The following is a 16,600-nucleotide window of genomic DNA, read 5'->3' as shown; positions in this document are numbered from 1 at the left end:
TGGGGGGTGAGGGATGAGGGTTGGGGGGTGAGGGTTGGGGGGTGAGGGTTGGGGGGTGAGGGTTGGGGGTGAGGGTTGGGGGGTGAGGGTTGGGGGGTGAGGGATGAGGGTTGGGGGGTGAGGGTTGGGGGGTGAGGGATGAGCGTTGGGGGGTGAGGGATGAGGGTTGGGGGGTGAGGGATGAGGGGTGAGGGATGAGGGTTAGGGGGTGAGGGATGAGGGGTGAGGGATGAGGGATGAGGGTTGGGGGGTGAGGGTTGAGGGTTGGGGGGTGAGGGATGAGGGTTGGGGGGTGAGGGATGAGGGATGGGGGGTGAGGGATGAGGGTTGGGGGGTGAGAGATGAGGGTTGGGGGGTGAGAGATGAGGGTTGGGGGGTGAGAGATGAGGGTTGGGGGGTGAGGGATGAGGGTTGGGGGGTGAGGGATGAGGGTTGGGGGGTGAGGGATGAGGGTTGGGGGGTGAGGATTGAGGGTTGGGGGGTGAGGGATGAGGGTTGGGGGGTGAGGGATGAGGGTTGGGGGGTGAGGGATGAGGGTTGGGGGGTGCGGGATGAGGGTTGGGGGGTGCGGGATGAGGGTTGGGGGGTGAGGGATGAGGGATGGGGGGTGAGGGATGAGGGTTGGGGGGTGAGGGATGAGGGTTGGGGGGTGAGGGATGAGGGTTGGGGGGTGAGGGATGAGGGTTGGGGGGTGAGGGATGAGGGTTGGGGGGTGAGGGTTGGGGGGTGAGGGATGAGGGTTGGGGGGTGAGGGGTGAGGGTTGGGGGGTGAGGGGTGAGGGTTGGGGGGTGAGGGGTGAGGGTTGGGGGGTGAGGGATGAGGGTTGGGGGGTGAGGGTTGGGGGGTGAGGGATGAGGGTTGGGGGTGAGGGATGAGGGTTGGGGGGTGAGGGATGAGGGTTGAGGGGTGAGGGTTGAGGGGTGAGGGTTGGAGGGTGAGGGGTGAGGGTTGGGGGGTGAGGGTTGGGGGGTGAGGGTTGGGGGGTGAGGGATGAGGGTTGGGGGGTGAGGGGTAAGGGTTGGGGGGTGAGGGGTAAGGGTTGGGGGGTGAGGGATGAGGGTTGGGGGGTGAGGGTTGGGGGGTGAGGGATGAGGGTTGGGGGTGAGGGATGAGGGTTGGGGGGTGAGGGATGAGGGTTGGGGGGTGAGGGATGAGGGCTGGGGGGTGAGGGATGAGGGCTGGGGGGTGAGGGTTGGGGGGGTGAGGGTTGGGGGGGTGAGGGATGAGGGTTGGGGGGTGAGGGATGAGGGTTGGGGGTGAGGGATGAGGGTTGGGGGTGAGGGATGAGGGTTGGGGGGTGAGGGATGAGGGTTGGGGGGTGAGGGATGAGGGTTGGGGGGTGAGGGATGAGGGTTGGGGGGTGAGGGATGAGGGTTGGGGGGTGAGGGATGAGGGTTGGGGGGTGAGGGATGAGGGTTGGGGGGTGAGGGATGAGGGTTGGGGGGTGAGGGATGAGGGTTGGGGGGTGAGGGATGAGGGTTGGGGGGTGAGGGATGAGGGTTGGGGGGTGAGGGATGAGGGTTGGGGGGTGAGGGATGAGGGGTTGGGGGATGAGGGGTGAGGGTTGGGGGGTGAGGGATGAGGGTTGGGGGGTGAGGGATGAGGGTTGGGGGGTGAGGGATGAGGGTTGGGGGGTGAGGGTTGGGGGGTGAGGGATGAGGGTTGGGGGATGAGGGATGAGGGATGAGGGTTGGGGGATGAGGGTTGGGGGGTGAGGGATGAGGGTTGGGGGATGAGGGATGAGGGTTGGGGGGGTGAGGGATGAGGGTTGGGGGATGAGGGATGAGGGTTGGGGGGGTGAGGGATGAGGGTTGGGGGATGAGGGATGAGGGTTGGGGGATGAGGGATGAGGGTTGGGGGATGAGGGTTGGGGGGTGAGGGGTGAGGGTTGGGGGATGAGGGATGAGGGTTGGGGGATGAGGGTTGGGGGATGAGGGTTGGGGGGGTGAGGGATGAGGGTTGGGGGATGAGGGATGAGGGTTGGGGGGGTGAGGGATGAGGGTTGGGGGATGAGGGATGAGGGTTGGGGGGTGAGGGATGAGGGATGAGGGTTGGGGGATGAGGGATGAGGGTTGGGGGATGAGGGATGAGGGTTGGGGGATGAGGGATGAGGGTTGGGGGATGAGGGTTGGGGGGTGAGGGATGAGGGTTGGGGGATGAGGATGAGGGTTGGGGGGTGAGGGATGAGGGTTGGGGGATGAGGGATGAGGGTTGGGGGATGAGGGTTGGGGGGTGAGGGATGAGGGTTGGGGGATGAGGGATGAGGGTTGGGGGGTGAGGAGCAACACTTCTGCCGTTAAATGGCTGAGTTTCTTTTCTTACCTACAGGTTTGGTCACTGGGATGTTTCCCAAATACAGCACCTGGAACCTCTGAACCAACTCGTTCTTGGGGCTGGGAACTCGACTGGAGACGAGAGAGGGAGAACACACAACACACACAAACAGAAAGAAAGATTTAGAGTGAATCGTACGAGGCTGATACAAAGACACGGTCGCTAAGATACGGTAACCTTCCCACGAAGAGTTGCCGAGGACATCAATCAGCAATGGCTACGATTCACCAGGCTCAGCTCGGCATCGAGACGCCCAAACCCTCACCGCCTTCAGCTGGTGCCAGGTAGCCTGCTGCCCCAGCAAGGATCTCACCCCTCGGAGACAGACCCACGCCAGTCAATGCCAGCAGCATTCCAGCTCACCCCTCGGAGACGGGTCAATGCCAGCAGCATTCCAGCTCACCCCTCGGAGACGGACCCATGCCAGTCAATGCCAGCAGCATTCCAGCTCACCCCTCGGAGACGGGTCAATGCCAGCAGCATTCCAGCTCACCCCTCGGAGACGGGTCAATGCCAGCAGCATTCCATCACACCCCTCGGAGACGGACCCATGCCAGTCAATGCCAGCAGTATTCCAGCTCCAACAGATTTCATGTCACACAATAACAGGTTTTTATTCACACTGAAGGTCAAATTCATTATTTTACATATTTTTTTGAAATTTTACTGTCAGTGCATTCTGGGGATGTGGGCGTCACTGGCAGGTCCGGCATTTATTGCCCACCCCCAGTTACCCTGAGAGGGTGGGGTGTGAGCCGCTGCCTTCTTGAACCATTGGGAGTGAGTTTGATACAAACTGAGGGGTTTGCTGGGTCACTGCAGAGGGCAGTTAAGAGTCAACCCCATGTTGGTGTGGGGACTGGAGTCACATATAGGCCCAGACCGGGGAAGGACGGCAGGTTTCCTTCCCCAAAGGACATTAATGAACCAGTTGGGTTTTTACGACAATCCGACAGCTTCATGGTCACTTTTTACTGAGACCAGATTTTTATTTCCAGATTTTTAAAACTTAATTCAAATTCTCACACTGCCCTCGGTGGGATTTTGAACTCACGTTCTCTGGATTATTAGTCCAGTGATATAACCAGCACACCCTGTACGCAGAGTTAGGCGGTGTGCTGCTGAGATACAAGGACCCCCCCACATTGTCCCAGGTTCCATCCCAGTCTGCGCTGAGTGACAGACTTTAGTCGAGGGTGGGGCTACAACTGGCCTTAGTGCCCCAGGCCAAGGTTCCTGCTTTGAAATTCCTGAGCCTCGGAGGGCACTTCAGGGTCAAATGCTAGGGAGAGGGCGGGAAATTGAGGTAGGACCTGGTTCTCTCGAGGTGCTGCCCTTTTTTGTGGCCAATGAGAAGTTCCCATGGGGAGGGTCAGGAGAGAGGCAGAGAGTAACAGGTCAGCTGATAGGGAGACTTGCACTGCACTGGCAGAAGCGAGGCCACAGGGCCGGTTCCTGTATTACGTCTACCGTTGGAACAATAATTACTCACAAGGTGGAGATTGGCCTCCCTTCTGAGCCAGGAATCTGGGATAGGCGGTAGCAAGGACAGAGTTACAGCTGTTAGCCCAACCCTGCCACGTGTCCAGCTGCAGGGCTAGCCGGCCGGAATACCGGACCCTCAAATGAAGAATGGGCAGCCTGGGTGAGGCACCAGAGGGCAGCCAGTGGCCATGGAAATGTACAGGGAGGTATTGCTGCAGTTATATAAGGCATTGGTGAGACCGCACCTGGAATACTGCATACAGTTTTGGTCTCCATACTTAAGAAAAGACATACTTGCTCTCGAGGCAGTACAAAGAAAGTTCACTCGGTTAATCCCGGGGATGAGGGGGTGGACATATGAGGAGAGGTTGAGTAGATTGGACTCTACTCATTGGAGTTCAGAAGAATGAGAGGCGATCTTATTGAAACATATAAGATTGTGAGGGGCTTGATCGGGTGGATGCGGTAAGGATGTCCCAAGGATGGGTGAAACTAGAACTAGGGGGCATAATCTTAGAATAAGGGGCCTGCTCTTTCAAAACTGAGATGAGGAGAAACTTCTTCACTCAGAGGGTGGTCGGTCTGTGGAATTTGCTGCCCAGGAAGCTGTGGAAGCTACATCATTAGATAAATTTAAAACAGAAATAGACAGTTCCTAGAAGTAAAGGGAATTAGGGGTTACGGGGAACGGGCAGGAAATTGGACATGAATTTAGATTTGTGGGTTGGGATCAGATCAGCCATGATCTTATTGAATGGCGGAGCAGGCTCGAGGGGGCCGATTGGCCTACTCCTGCTCCTATTTCTTATGTTCTTATGTTCTAACTCCCACTCACTGAGTCAGCACCATCAGGAAAGAAGGAAACTGCACTGGGGAGTGGGGGAGGAGAGAGGGCAGCACACACTGGGAACGCAGGCAGTGGGGGGGGGAACGCGGGGCCGGGGGGAGAACGTCGGGGCCGGGGGGGGGGTGGGGGGAGAACGCGGGCCGGGGGGGGGGGTGGGGGAGAACGCGGGCCGGGGGGGGGGGGTGGGGGAGAACGCGGGCCGGGGGGGGGGGGGGGGGAACGCGGGCCGGGGGGGGGGGGGGAACGTGGGCCAGGGGGACGCGGGCCGGGGGGGGGGCAACACGGGCCGGGGGGGGAACGCGGACTGGGGGCGAGTGTGTAAGACACATGGGATCCAAACAATGTATATAAATCAATCCAATAATCTTTAACCAAGTCAACCTCAAAATCCTTCTCAATAGATTCACATAAATGTAACTGACACAATGCGCTCGGTCACAGGAACAACATTAAACAGCACCCCATTTACTCAGTGCTAGTTGTTAGGTTACATGCAGATCCATGGGACACTATTGCGGCCTGCGGTTTACACTATGCGGCCTGCGGTTTACACTATTGCGGCCTACGGTTTACACTATTGCGGCCTACGGTTTACACTATTGCGGCCTGCGGTTTACACTATTGCGGCTACGTTTACACTATTGCGGCCTACGGTTTACACTATTGCGGCCTACGGTTTGAACAAGGGATGGAGGCAGGCGGGTGATTCCCTGCCAAGGGTGGGAGCCAGGTACCTTGGAACGGGATGTCCACGAGCTTGGAGTGGTCGAACAGGAGTCCATTCATCGAGGCCTTGGTGTCTTTCCTGTCAGCCATGATCTGCGGAAATACAGCAAACTGTCAGGGGCAGAACTGGGGGGGGGATGGGGGAGGAGACGGGGGGAGGGGGCGAGACGGGGGGAGGGGGCGAGACGGGGGGAGGGGGCGAGACGGGGGGAGGGGGCGAGACGGGGGAGGGGGGCGGGTCGGAGGAGGAGCCGGGGGAGGGGCGGGACGGAGGAGGAGACGGGGGGAGGGGGCGGGACGGAGGAGGAGACGGGGGAGGGGGCGGGACGGAGGAGGGAGACGGGGGGAGGGGGGCGGGACGGAGGAGGAGACGGGGGGAGGGGGCGGGACGGAGGAGGAGACGGGGGGAGGGGGCGGGACGGAGGAGGAGACGGGGGGAGGGGGCGGGACGGAGGAGGAGACGGGGGAGGGGGCGGGACGGAGGAGGAGACGGGGGGAGGGGGCGGGACGGAGGAGGAGACGGGGGGAGGGGGCGGGACGGAGGAGGAGACGGGGGAGGGGGCGGGACGGAGGAGGAGACGGGGGGAGGGGGCGGGACGGAGGAGGAGACGGGGGGGAGGGGCGGGACGGAGGAGGAGACGGGGGAGGGGGCGGGACGGAGAGGAGACCGGGGGAGGGGGCGGGACGGAGGAGGAGACGGGGGGGAGGGGGGCGGGACGGAGGAGGAGACGGGGGAGGGGGCGGGACGGAGTAGGAGACGGGGGAGGGGGCGGAAAGGAGGAGGAGACGGGGGGGGGGGGTACGGAGGAGGAGACGGGGGGGGGGGACGGAGGGGGGGGGGACGGTGGAGGAGACGGGGGGGGGGGGAAGGAGGGTGGGGGGACGGTGGAGGATACGGAGGGGGGGGGAACGGTGGAGGAGACGGGGGGGGGGGGGGAATCGGTGGAGGAGACGGGGGGGGGACGGAGGAAGAGACGGGGGGGGGGGGAACGGAGGAGGAGACGGGGGGGGGGGACGGAGGAGGAAACGGGGGGGGACGGAGGAGGAAACGGGGGGGGGGGGGGACGGAGGAGGAGACGGGGGGTGGGGGATGGGGGAGGAGACGGGGGGGGTCGAGATGGGGGAGGAGACGGGGGGGGCGGGATGGGGGAGGAGACGGGGGGGGCGGGATGGGGGAGGAGACGGGGGGGGCGGGATGGGGGAGGAGACGGGGGGGGGCGGGATGGGGGAGGAGACGGGGGGGGCGGGATGGGGGAGGAGACGGGGGGGGCGGGATGGGGGAGGAGGGGAGGAGAGATGGGGGAGGAGACGGGGGGGCGTGGGATGGGGGAGGAGACGGGGGGCGCGGGATGGGGGAGGAGACGGGGGGGCGGGATGGGGGAGGAGACGGGGGGGCGGGATGGGGGAGGAGACGGGGGGGCGGGATGGGGGAGGAGACGGGGGGGCGGGATGGGGGAGGAGACGGGGGGGCGGGATGGGGGAGGAGACGGGGGGGCGCGGGATGGGGGAGGAGACGGGGGGGCGCGGGATGGGGGAGGAGACGGGGGGGCGCGGGATGGGGGAGGAGACGGGGGGGCGCGGGATGGGGGAGGAGACGGGGGGGCGCGGGATGGGGGAGGAGACGGGGGGGCGGGATGGGGGAGGAGACGGGGGGGCGCGGGATGGGGGAGGAGACGGGGGGGCGCGGGATGGGGGAGGAGACGGGGGGGCGTGGGATGGGGGAGGAGACGGGGGCGCGGGATGGGGGAGGAGACGGGGGGGCGCGGGATGGGGGAGGAGACGGGGGGGCGCGGGATGGGGGAGGAGACGGGGGGGCGCGGGATGGGGGAGGAGGGATGGGGGGGGCGCGGGATGGGGGAGGAGGGATGGGGAGGAGGGGAGGAGGGATGGGGGAGGAGGGATGGGGAGGAGGGGAGGAGGGATGGGGGAGGAGGGATGGGGAGGAGGGCAACACCCACAAACCACAGGCCACAGACTGATGCCAGGCCGGGATTGGGGTCCTGGGAATGTTCCGGCTCCTGGTCAAAACAATAAAAGCTGGATCGGAAGAGCTGTTCATCACCTTGCTGAAACATCTTGAAGCATTTCACACGATGAATACTTTAGCAGGGCAGCGACTTGCGAACATACAGCAGAGTGAGGCCATTTGGCCCATCGTGTCTGTGCTGGCTCTTTGAAAGATCTATCCAATCAGACCCACTCCCTGCTCTTTCCCCAGAACCCTGCAAAATTTTTCCCTTCCAGTATTTCTCCAATTCCCTTTTTGAAAGTTATTATTGAATCTGCTTCCATCGCCCTTTCAGGCAGCGAATTCCAGATCAGAACAACTCGCTGTGTAAAAATATTCTCCTCATCTCCCCTCTGATTCTTTTGCCGATCACCTTAAATCTGTGTCCTCTGGTTACTGACCCTCCTGCCACTGGAAACAGTTTCTCCTTATTTACTCTCTTCTACTCCTAGTTTAATTTCTACCCCCCACCTCACCCCCTCAAACCCTCCAACCCCCTCACCCCCCCCAACTCCCCCCCCACCTCACCCCCTCAAACCCTCCAACCCCCTCACCCCCCCCAACTCCCCCCTACCTCACCCCAGCTATCACCCAGGACTTACTGCAGACATGCACCCTGTTATCACACTAAATGTCATTAAAAAAAATTGCGAATGCTCCATCGACCTGTTGTAGGAAGTGAAAGATCCCAAGGCACTGTTGGGAGAGGAGCAGGGAGTTCTCCCAGGGTCCTGACCAACATTCCTCCCCCCACAAACACCTCCAAAACAAAAGAAAAAGAAAGACAGACTTACATTTATACAGGTCCTCTTACCATCTCAGGACGTCCCAAAGTGCTTTACAGCCAATTAAGTATCTTTTGAAGTGTAGTCACTGTTGTAATGTAGGAAACGCAGCAGCTAATTTGAGCACAGCAAGATCCCACAAACAGCAATGTGATAATGACCCGATGATCTGTTTTTAGTGATGTTGGTTGAGGGATAAATATTGGCCCAGGGCACCGGGGAGAACTCCCCTGCTCATCTTCAAATAGAGTCATGGGATCTTTTACATCCGCCTGAGGGGGCAGACGGGGCCTCGGTTTAACATCTCATCGGAAAGACGGCAACATATAAATCGGTGAATTCACATTCTCGTTTGTGCAATCTCGCTGTGCTTCAAAGTAACTCATTACATGAAGTGCTTTGAGAGATTTGAGAGATGTGGTGAGGGACTGTGTTGATGGGAGCCTGCTCTATGCTGCGTAGACTGTGAGGTCAGTCAGCAGCTTTATTGAAAATATACAAGTTTGAAAGTATTTATGAACCAGCATTAACATATTGACAGTAGATGGCGGTGTTTTTAACAGACTGTGTCCCAGACGAGCTCGGGTTCAGCCCTGTGCCCGAGGTGAACAGCCTGTACCTTGGGAGTCAGGTTCAGTGAGCCTGTTTCTGGATGAACGGTACCTTGGAGCAGATCTCGTGCAGTCTGGTGGCAATGGCCTTTGCTGGGATATCACAGCGGAACACGTGACATTTCAGCACCCGTGTCAGTTTGTCCCTGGCGACATACGCAAAATCCCTAAACAAAATACAAAATACATTAAAATACCTCAAAGAGATAAGAGGGTTAAATCACAGAGACGGAACGTGCAACCTGACTCAATTCAGGAATTGTGTTAAATAAACACAACATGTATACACAGCGCCTCTTCATTGGAAAGAAAGAAGGAACGAAAGAAAGAAAGGAAAGAAAGAAAGAAAGGAACGAAAGAAAGAAAGGAAAGAAAGAGAGAAAGGAAAGAAAGAGAGAAAGGAAAGAAAGAGAGAAAGGAAAGAAAGAGAGACTTGCAAATCTAAAGCGCCTTTCACAACCTCAGGACGTCCCAAAACGCTTTACAGCCAATGAAGTACAGTTGAAGTGTAATCACTGCTGTAATGTAGGAAACACGGCAACCAATTTGTGCACAGCAAGATCCCACAAACAGCAATGTGATAATTACCAGATAATCTGTTTTAGTGATGTTGTTTGATGGATAAATAATGGCCAGGACACCGGGGAGAACTCCCCTGCTCATCTTTGAAATAGTGTCATGGGATCTTTTACATCCACCTAAGAGCGCAGGCGGGGCCTCGGTTTAACGTCTCATCTGAAAGACGGCACCTCCGACAGTGCGGCGCTCCCTCAGTACTGACCCTCCGACAGTGCGGCGCTCTCTCAGTACTGACCCTCCGACAGTGCGGCGCTCCCTCAGTACTGACCCTCCGACAGTGCGGCGCTCCCTCAGTACTGACCCTCCGACAGTGCGGCGCTCTCTCAGTACTGACCCTCCGACGGTGCGGCGCTCTCTCAGTACTGACCCTCCGACGGTGCGGCGCTCTCTCAGTACTGACCCTCCGACGGTGCGGCGCTCTCTCAGTACTGACCCTCCGACGGTGCGGCGCTCTCTCAGTACTGACCCTCCGACGGTGCGGCGCTCCCTCAGTACTGACCCTCCGACAGTGCGGCGCTCCCTCAGTACTGACCCTCCGACAGTGCGGCGCTCTCTCAGTACTGACCCTCCGACAGTGCGGCGCTCCCTCAGTACTGACCCTCCGACAGTGCGGCGCTCCCTCAGTACTGCACGGGAGTGTCGGCCTCGATAATGTGCTCAGGTGTCTGGAGTGGGATTTGAACCCATGACCCTCTGACTCAGAAGCGAGAGTGCTGCCCACTGAGCCCCGGCTGCCACAAAGCTGAGCCGTTGGGACAACTGAAAATGATGAGCTTCTACTGAGTGACAACAGCAGAGACCGAGACACAAACATTAAGGGCGGAGCTGGCCTGAGGCACAGTGAGGGGTGAGGGCCAGACAGGATACAAGGGGGTGGAGAGATGGGGAGTGTGACAGCCCAGTGTCCAGTCAGCACGGACGTCACAGGTGGAATACACTCGGGGTGAACTTACTCACGGGAATGGAATGAATGAAATGTAATGGACTGCGGGCGAGCAGCAGCTGGGGTACAGGCACAGGAGATTCGACAGCATGACACGAAATTCATCAAAAATGTGTTTGTAGAGATTGGAAGATGACAGAATGGAGTGTGAGGAATGTGAGATAATGGAGGCTTCAATACTGTACCTCTCACTGCATCACAGGCAGCCCGGCCAGAGGAGAGAAAAATCAAATCAGATTATTACAGCAGGCAAAGCACAGCCTGCACACCACACAACAGCAAGATAGTGCATCAAACAAGGGAGATATCTGTACACTGACTGGTGTCTCTCAGTCCCCTCTCCCTCAGAGGGAGATATCTGTACACTGACTGGTGTCTCTCACTCTCAGGGTGATATCTGTACACTGACTGGTGTCTCTCAGTCCCCTCTCCCTCAGAGGGAGATATCTGTACACTGACTGGTGTCCCTCTCTCTCAGGGAGATATCTGTACACTGACTGGTGTCTCTCAGTCCCCTCTCTCTCAGGGAGATATCTGTACACTGACCGGTGTGTCTCAGTCCCTCTCTCTCAGGGAGATATGTGTACACTGACTGGTGTCTCTCAGTCCCTCTCTCAGGGAGATATCTGTACACTGACTGGTGTCTCTCAGTCCCCTCTCTCAGGGAGATATCTGTACACTGACTGGTGTCTCTCAGTCCCCTCTCCCTCAGAGGGAGATATCTGTACACTGACTGGTGTCTCTCAGACCCCTCTCCCTCAGAGGGAGATATCTGTACACTGACTGGTGTCTCTCACTCTCAGGGAGATATCTGTACACTGACTGGTGTCTCTCAGTCCCTCTCTCTCCGGGAGATATCTGTACACTGACTGGTGTCTCTCAGTCCCCTCTCTCTCAGGGAGATATCTGTACACTGACTGGTGTCTCTCAGTCCCCTCTCTCTCAGGGAGATATCTGTACACTGACTGGTGTCTCTCGGTCCCTCTCTCAGGGAGATATCTGTACACTGACTGGTGTCTCTTAGTCCCCTCTCTCTCAGGGAGATATCTGTACACTGACTGGTGTCTCTCGGTCCCTCTCTCAGGGAGATATCTGTACACTGACTGGTGTCTCTCAGTCCCCTCTCTCTCAGGGAGATATCTGTACACTGACTGGTGTCTCTCGGTCCCTCTCTCAGGGAGATATCTGTACACTGACTGGTGTCTCTTAGTCCCCTCTCTCAGGGAGATATCTGTACACTGACTGGTGTCTCTCAGTCCCCTCTCTCTCAGGGAGATATCTGTACACTGACTGGTGTCTCTCAGTCCCCTCTCTCTCAGGGAGATATCTGTACACTGACTGGTGTCTCTCAGTCCCTCTCTCAGGGAGATATCTGTACACTGACTGGTGTCTCTCAGTCCCTCTCTCTCAGGGAGATATCTGTACACTGACTGGTGTCTCTCAGTCCCTCTCTCTCAGGGAGATATCTGTACACTGACTGGTGTCTCTCAGTCCCCTCTCTCTCAGGGAGATATCTGTACACTGACTGGTGTCTCTCAGTCCCTCTCTCAGGGAGATATCTGTACACTGACTGGCGTCTCTCAGTCCCCTCTCTCTCAGGGAGATATCTGTACACTGACTGGTGTCTCTCAGTCCCTCTCTCAGGGAGATATCTGTACACTGACTGGTGTCTCTCAGTCCCCTCTCTCTCAGGGAGATATCTGTACACTGACTGGTGTCTCTCAGTCCCTCTCTCAGGGATGGAGGGGAGCCTTTCTAACCCCTCTCTGCAATGCCTGGGCCACTTCTCTCATCTGGATATTATTTCTTTTAGACCACTGGGATGGACTGTCAGAATTTATCGTAAGTTGGGAGATCAGTGCAGAAATGTAAGCCCGTTCCTCCTTCGGAAAGTCACCGTCCCTTGTTTACCTCAGCTGGAATGGCTGCCCTCGTTAATCAAAGGTTGGAAAACATTTAAAGAAATATTTCAATATTCTCAACAAATATACATTCCATTGAGAATTAAAAACTCCACGGGAAAAGTGATCCATCCGTGGCTAACTGAAGAAGTTAAGGATAGTATTAGATTAAAAGAAGAGGCTTATAATGTTGTCAAGAAGAGTAGTAAACCTGAGGATTGGGAGAGTTTTAGAAACTAGCAAAGGACAACCAAAAAAATGATAAAAAGGGAGAAAATAGAATATGAAAGTAAACTAGCAAGAAATATAAAAACGGATTGTAAGAGCTTCTACAAGTGTGTAAAAAGGAAGAGAATAGCAAAAGTAAACGCTGGTCCCCTAGAGGCTGAGACAGGAGAAATTATAATGGGGAATCAGGAAATGGGTTTATTAAACAAATATTTTGTATCTGTCTTCACAGAAGACACAAAAAACATACCAGAAATAGTGGGGAACCATGGGTCTAATGAGAGTGAGGAACTGAAAACAATTATTATCAGTAGAGAAAAAGTACTTGAGAAACTAATGGGACTTAAAGCCGATAAATCCCCCGGACCTGATGATCTACATCCGAGGGTTCTAAAAGAGGAGGCTGCAGAGATAGTGGATGCATTGGTTGTGATCTTCCAAAATTCCCTAGATTCTGGAACGGTCCCAGGGGATTGGAAGGTAGCAAATGTGACCCCGCTATTCAAGAAAGGAAGGAGAGAGAAAACAGGGAACTACAGACCAGTTAGCCTGACATTAGTCATAGAGAAAATGCTGGAATCAATTATTAAGGAAGTGGTAACAGGACACTTAGAAAATCATAACATGATTCGGCAGAGTCAACATGGTTTTATGAAAGGGAAATCATGCTTGACAAATTTGTTAGAGTTTTTTTGAGGATGTAACTAGCAGGGTAGATAAAGGGGAACCAGTGGATGGAGAATATTTTGATTTTCAAAAGGCAATCGATAAGGTGCCACATAAAAGGTTGTTACACAAGATAAGGGCTCATGGGGTTGGGGGTAATTTTTGCATGGATAGAGGATTGGTTAACGGACAGAAAAGAGAGTAGGGATAAACGGGTCATTCTCGGGTTGTCAGGCTGTAACTAGTGGGGTACCACAAGGATCAGTGCTGGGGCCTCAGCTATTTACAATCTATATTAATGATTTAGATGAAGGGACCGAGTGTAATGTATCCAAGTTTGCTGACAATACAAAACTAGGTGGGAAAGTAAGCTGTGAGGAGGACACAAAGAGTCTGCAAAGGGATATAGACAGGTTAAGTGAGTGGGCAAGAAGGGGGCAGATGGAATATAATGTGGGGAAATGTGAGGTTATTCACTTTGGTAGGAAGAACAGAAAAACAGAATATTTTTTAAATGGTGAGAAACTATTAAGTGTTGGTGTTCAGAGAGATTTGGATGCCCTTGTCCACGAAACACAGAAAGTTAACATGCAGGTATAGCAGGCAATTAGGAAAGCAAATGGAATGTTGGCCTTTATTGCAAGGGGTTGGAGTACAAGAGTGAGGAAGTCTTACTACAATTGTACAGGGCTTTGGTGAGACCTCACCTGGAGTACTGTGTACAGTTTTAGTCTCCTTATCTAAGGAAGGATATACTTGCCTTAGAGGCAGTGCAATGAAGGTTCACTAGATTGATTCCTGGGATGAGAGGGTTGTCCTATGAGGAGAGATTGAGTAGAATGGGCCTATACTCTCTGGAGTTTGGAAGAATGAGAGATGATCTCATTGAAACATATAAGATTATGAGGGGGCTTGACAGGGTAGATGCTGAGAGGTTGTTTCTGTGGCTAGACAGTCTAGAACTAGGGGGCATAGTCTCAGGATAAGGGGTCGGCCATTTAAGACTGAGATAAGGAGGAATTTCTTCACTCAGAGGGTTGTGAATCTTTGGAATTCTCTACCCCAGAGGGCTGTGGATGCTCAGTCATTGAATATATTCAAAGCTGAGATCGATAGATTTTTGGACTCTGGGGAATCAAGGGATATGGGGATCGGGGGGGAAAGTGGAGTTGAGGTCGAAGATCAGCCATGATCTGATTGAATGGCGGAGCAGGCTCGAGGGGCCGAATGGCCTACTCCTGCTCCTATTTCTTATGTTCTTATAGTGGGTGCTGTTTAACGCGAGCTCGCGTATTGTGCGCCCGGTGTTTGTGTGAATGGGTCCTGCGGGAGTCTCCCCGAGAAAGCCCGGAACCCACAGCGTAAATTGCAGAGGTGCGAAACGCTCCTGGAAGTGCCCCAAGGGGACGGTGCAGGAAGCGGGAGCCGAGGGTCAATGGGCGGGTCTGGGAACAGAGAGAGAATCAGGTCAGTCCATGTGATGGGGTGAGGCAGCCTGGTGATACCAGCCTGGAATCCGATGCCTCACGGTGTAACTCCGACTCCCTCCTGGGGCACTGCTCGTGGGGCACGCTTGGGGCCGGGCCGCGAGGTCGGGGGACAGGGGGCCGGGCCGCGAGGTCGGGGGACCGGGGGCCGGGCTGTGAGACCGGGGGACCGGGGTCCGGGCCGCGAGGTCGGGGGACCGGGGGCCGGGCCGCGAGGTCGGGGGACCGGGGGCCGGGCCGCGAGGTCGGGGGACCGGGGGCCGGGCCGTGAGGTCGGGGGACCGGGGGCCGGGCTGTGAGATCGGGGGACCGGGGGCCGGGCCGTGAGGTCGGGGGACGGGGCCGGGCCGCGAGGTCGGGGGACCGGGGGCCGGGCCGCGAGGTCGGGGGACCGGGGGCCGGGCTGTGAGATCGGGGGACCGGGGGCCGGGCCGTGAGGTCGGGGGACCGGGGGCCGGGCTGTGAGACCGGGGGACCGGGGTCCGGGCCGCGAGGTCGGGGGACCGGGGGCCGGGCCGCGAGGTCGGGGGACCGGGGGCCGGGCCGCGAGGTCGGGGGACCGGGGGCCGGGCCGCGAGGTCGGGGGACCGGGGGCCGGGCCGTGAGGTCGGGGGACCGGGCCGCGAGGTCGGGGGACCGGGGGCCGGGCCGTGAGATCGGGGGACCCGGGGGCCGGGCCGCGAGGTCGGGGGACCGGGGGCCGGGCCGCGAGGTCGGGGGACCGGGGGCCGGGCCGCGAGGTCGGGGGACCGGGGGCCGGGCCGCGAGGTCGGGGGACCGGGCCGTGAGGTCGGGGGACCGGGGGCCGGGCTGTGAGATCGGGGGCCGGGCTGTGAGATCGGGGGACCGGGCCGTGAGGTCGGGGGACCCGGGGGCCGGGCCGCGAGGTCGGGGGACCGGGCCGTGAGGTCGGGGGACCGGGGGCCGGGCTGTGAGATCGGGGGCCGGGCTGTGAGATCGGGGGCCGGGCTGTGAGATCGGGGGCCGGGCTGTGAGATCGGGGGCCGGGCTGTGAGATCGGGGGCCGGGCTGTGAGATCGGGGGCCGGGCTGTGAGATCGGGGGCGAGCTGCACCCCGTCTCGCCTGATATCCACTTCCCAGCACAGGTCAGGCCGGGAATCCTGGACGGTTTCCCCGGGACTCTGAGCCCAGTTCGAGCTGAGGAGGGACTCCTGCTTTCCAGCCGAACACTCAGAGGCAGGGCCGCCTGGATTATAGCGTGCAACACTCGCTGAGCAATCTGGCGGAGGGGGGAAGTTGTGAAGTTTACTTACCGTCCGTTGTCACGCCCGACACCCCACACTCGGATACTGACGATGGGCTGCATGTGCAGCACACTCTGGCCCAGAGGGTCAATCAGGTTCAGCGTGTCGTTCTCCAGAAGAAGCAGCATGTCTTTTCCCTAGGAAGCAGAGACACTCATCGCATCACGCAGGTACGTGCCAGTGCGTTTCACAGCCAATAAATTACTCTGAAGTGCAGTCAGTTATGTAAGCAATGCAGCAGCCATTTTGCACACAGCAAGATCCCACAAACAGCATCGAGACAGGTTACCAGTTCACCTGTTTTTGGTGTTGGTTGAGGGAGGAATGTCGGCCCCAGGACACCAGTAGAACTCCTCACTTTTCCAATAGTGTTGGGGGATTTTTAACACCCACCTGAACAGGCAGACAGGGATGGTACCTCCGACAGGGCAGCGCTCCCTCAGCACTGACCCTCCGACAGTGCAGCGCTCCCTCAGCACTGACCCTCCGACAGGGCAGCGCTCCCTCAGCACTGACCCTCCGACAGGGCAGCGCTCCCTCAGCACTGACCCTCCGACAGGGCAGCGCTCCCTCAGCACTGACCCTCCGACAGGGCAGCGCTCCCTCAGCACTGACCCTCCGACAGGGCAGCGCTCCCTCAGCACTGACCCTCCGACAGGGCAGCGCTCCCTCAGCACTGACCCTCCGACAGGGCAGCGCTCCCTCAGCACTGACCCTCCGACAGGGCAGCGCT

The 16,600-nt window shown here is 57.9% G+C and overlaps 1 protein-coding gene across 2 annotated transcripts in view; it reads right to left on the bottom strand.

Annotated features, from left to right (window-relative positions):
* Positions 1-2,267: 2,267 nt before the first annotated feature.
* Positions 2,268-16,600, bottom strand: part of LOC137313310 (amyloid beta precursor protein binding family B member 2-like) — a 62,275-nt gene continuing 47,942 nt past the window's right edge. The window contains exons 7-10 of one of the 2 annotated variants that reach the window (XM_067979420.1): positions 15,877-16,004; positions 8,850-8,964; positions 5,402-5,486; positions 2,268-2,406 (exon numbers count right to left, since the gene is read on the bottom strand). In XM_067979420.1, the coding sequence (XP_067835521.1) occupies positions 2,336-2,406; positions 5,402-5,486; positions 8,850-8,964; positions 15,877-16,004 (399 nt within the window). In that variant the 3' untranslated portion in view covers positions 2,268-2,335. The remainder of the gene's footprint in view (positions 2,407-5,401; positions 5,487-8,849; positions 8,965-15,876; positions 16,005-16,600) is intronic. The other variant, XM_067979419.1, reaches the window with a different exon arrangement.

Source organism: Heptranchias perlo, unplaced genomic scaffold (genome assembly GCF_035084215.1).
Source record: "Heptranchias perlo isolate sHepPer1 unplaced genomic scaffold, sHepPer1.hap1 HAP1_SCAFFOLD_465, whole genome shotgun sequence".
Classification (NCBI taxonomy): domain Eukaryota; kingdom Metazoa; phylum Chordata; class Chondrichthyes; order Hexanchiformes; family Hexanchidae; genus Heptranchias; species Heptranchias perlo.
Note: the sequence above shows the minus strand (reverse complement) of the source record. Positions and strands in the feature narration are given on the sequence as shown.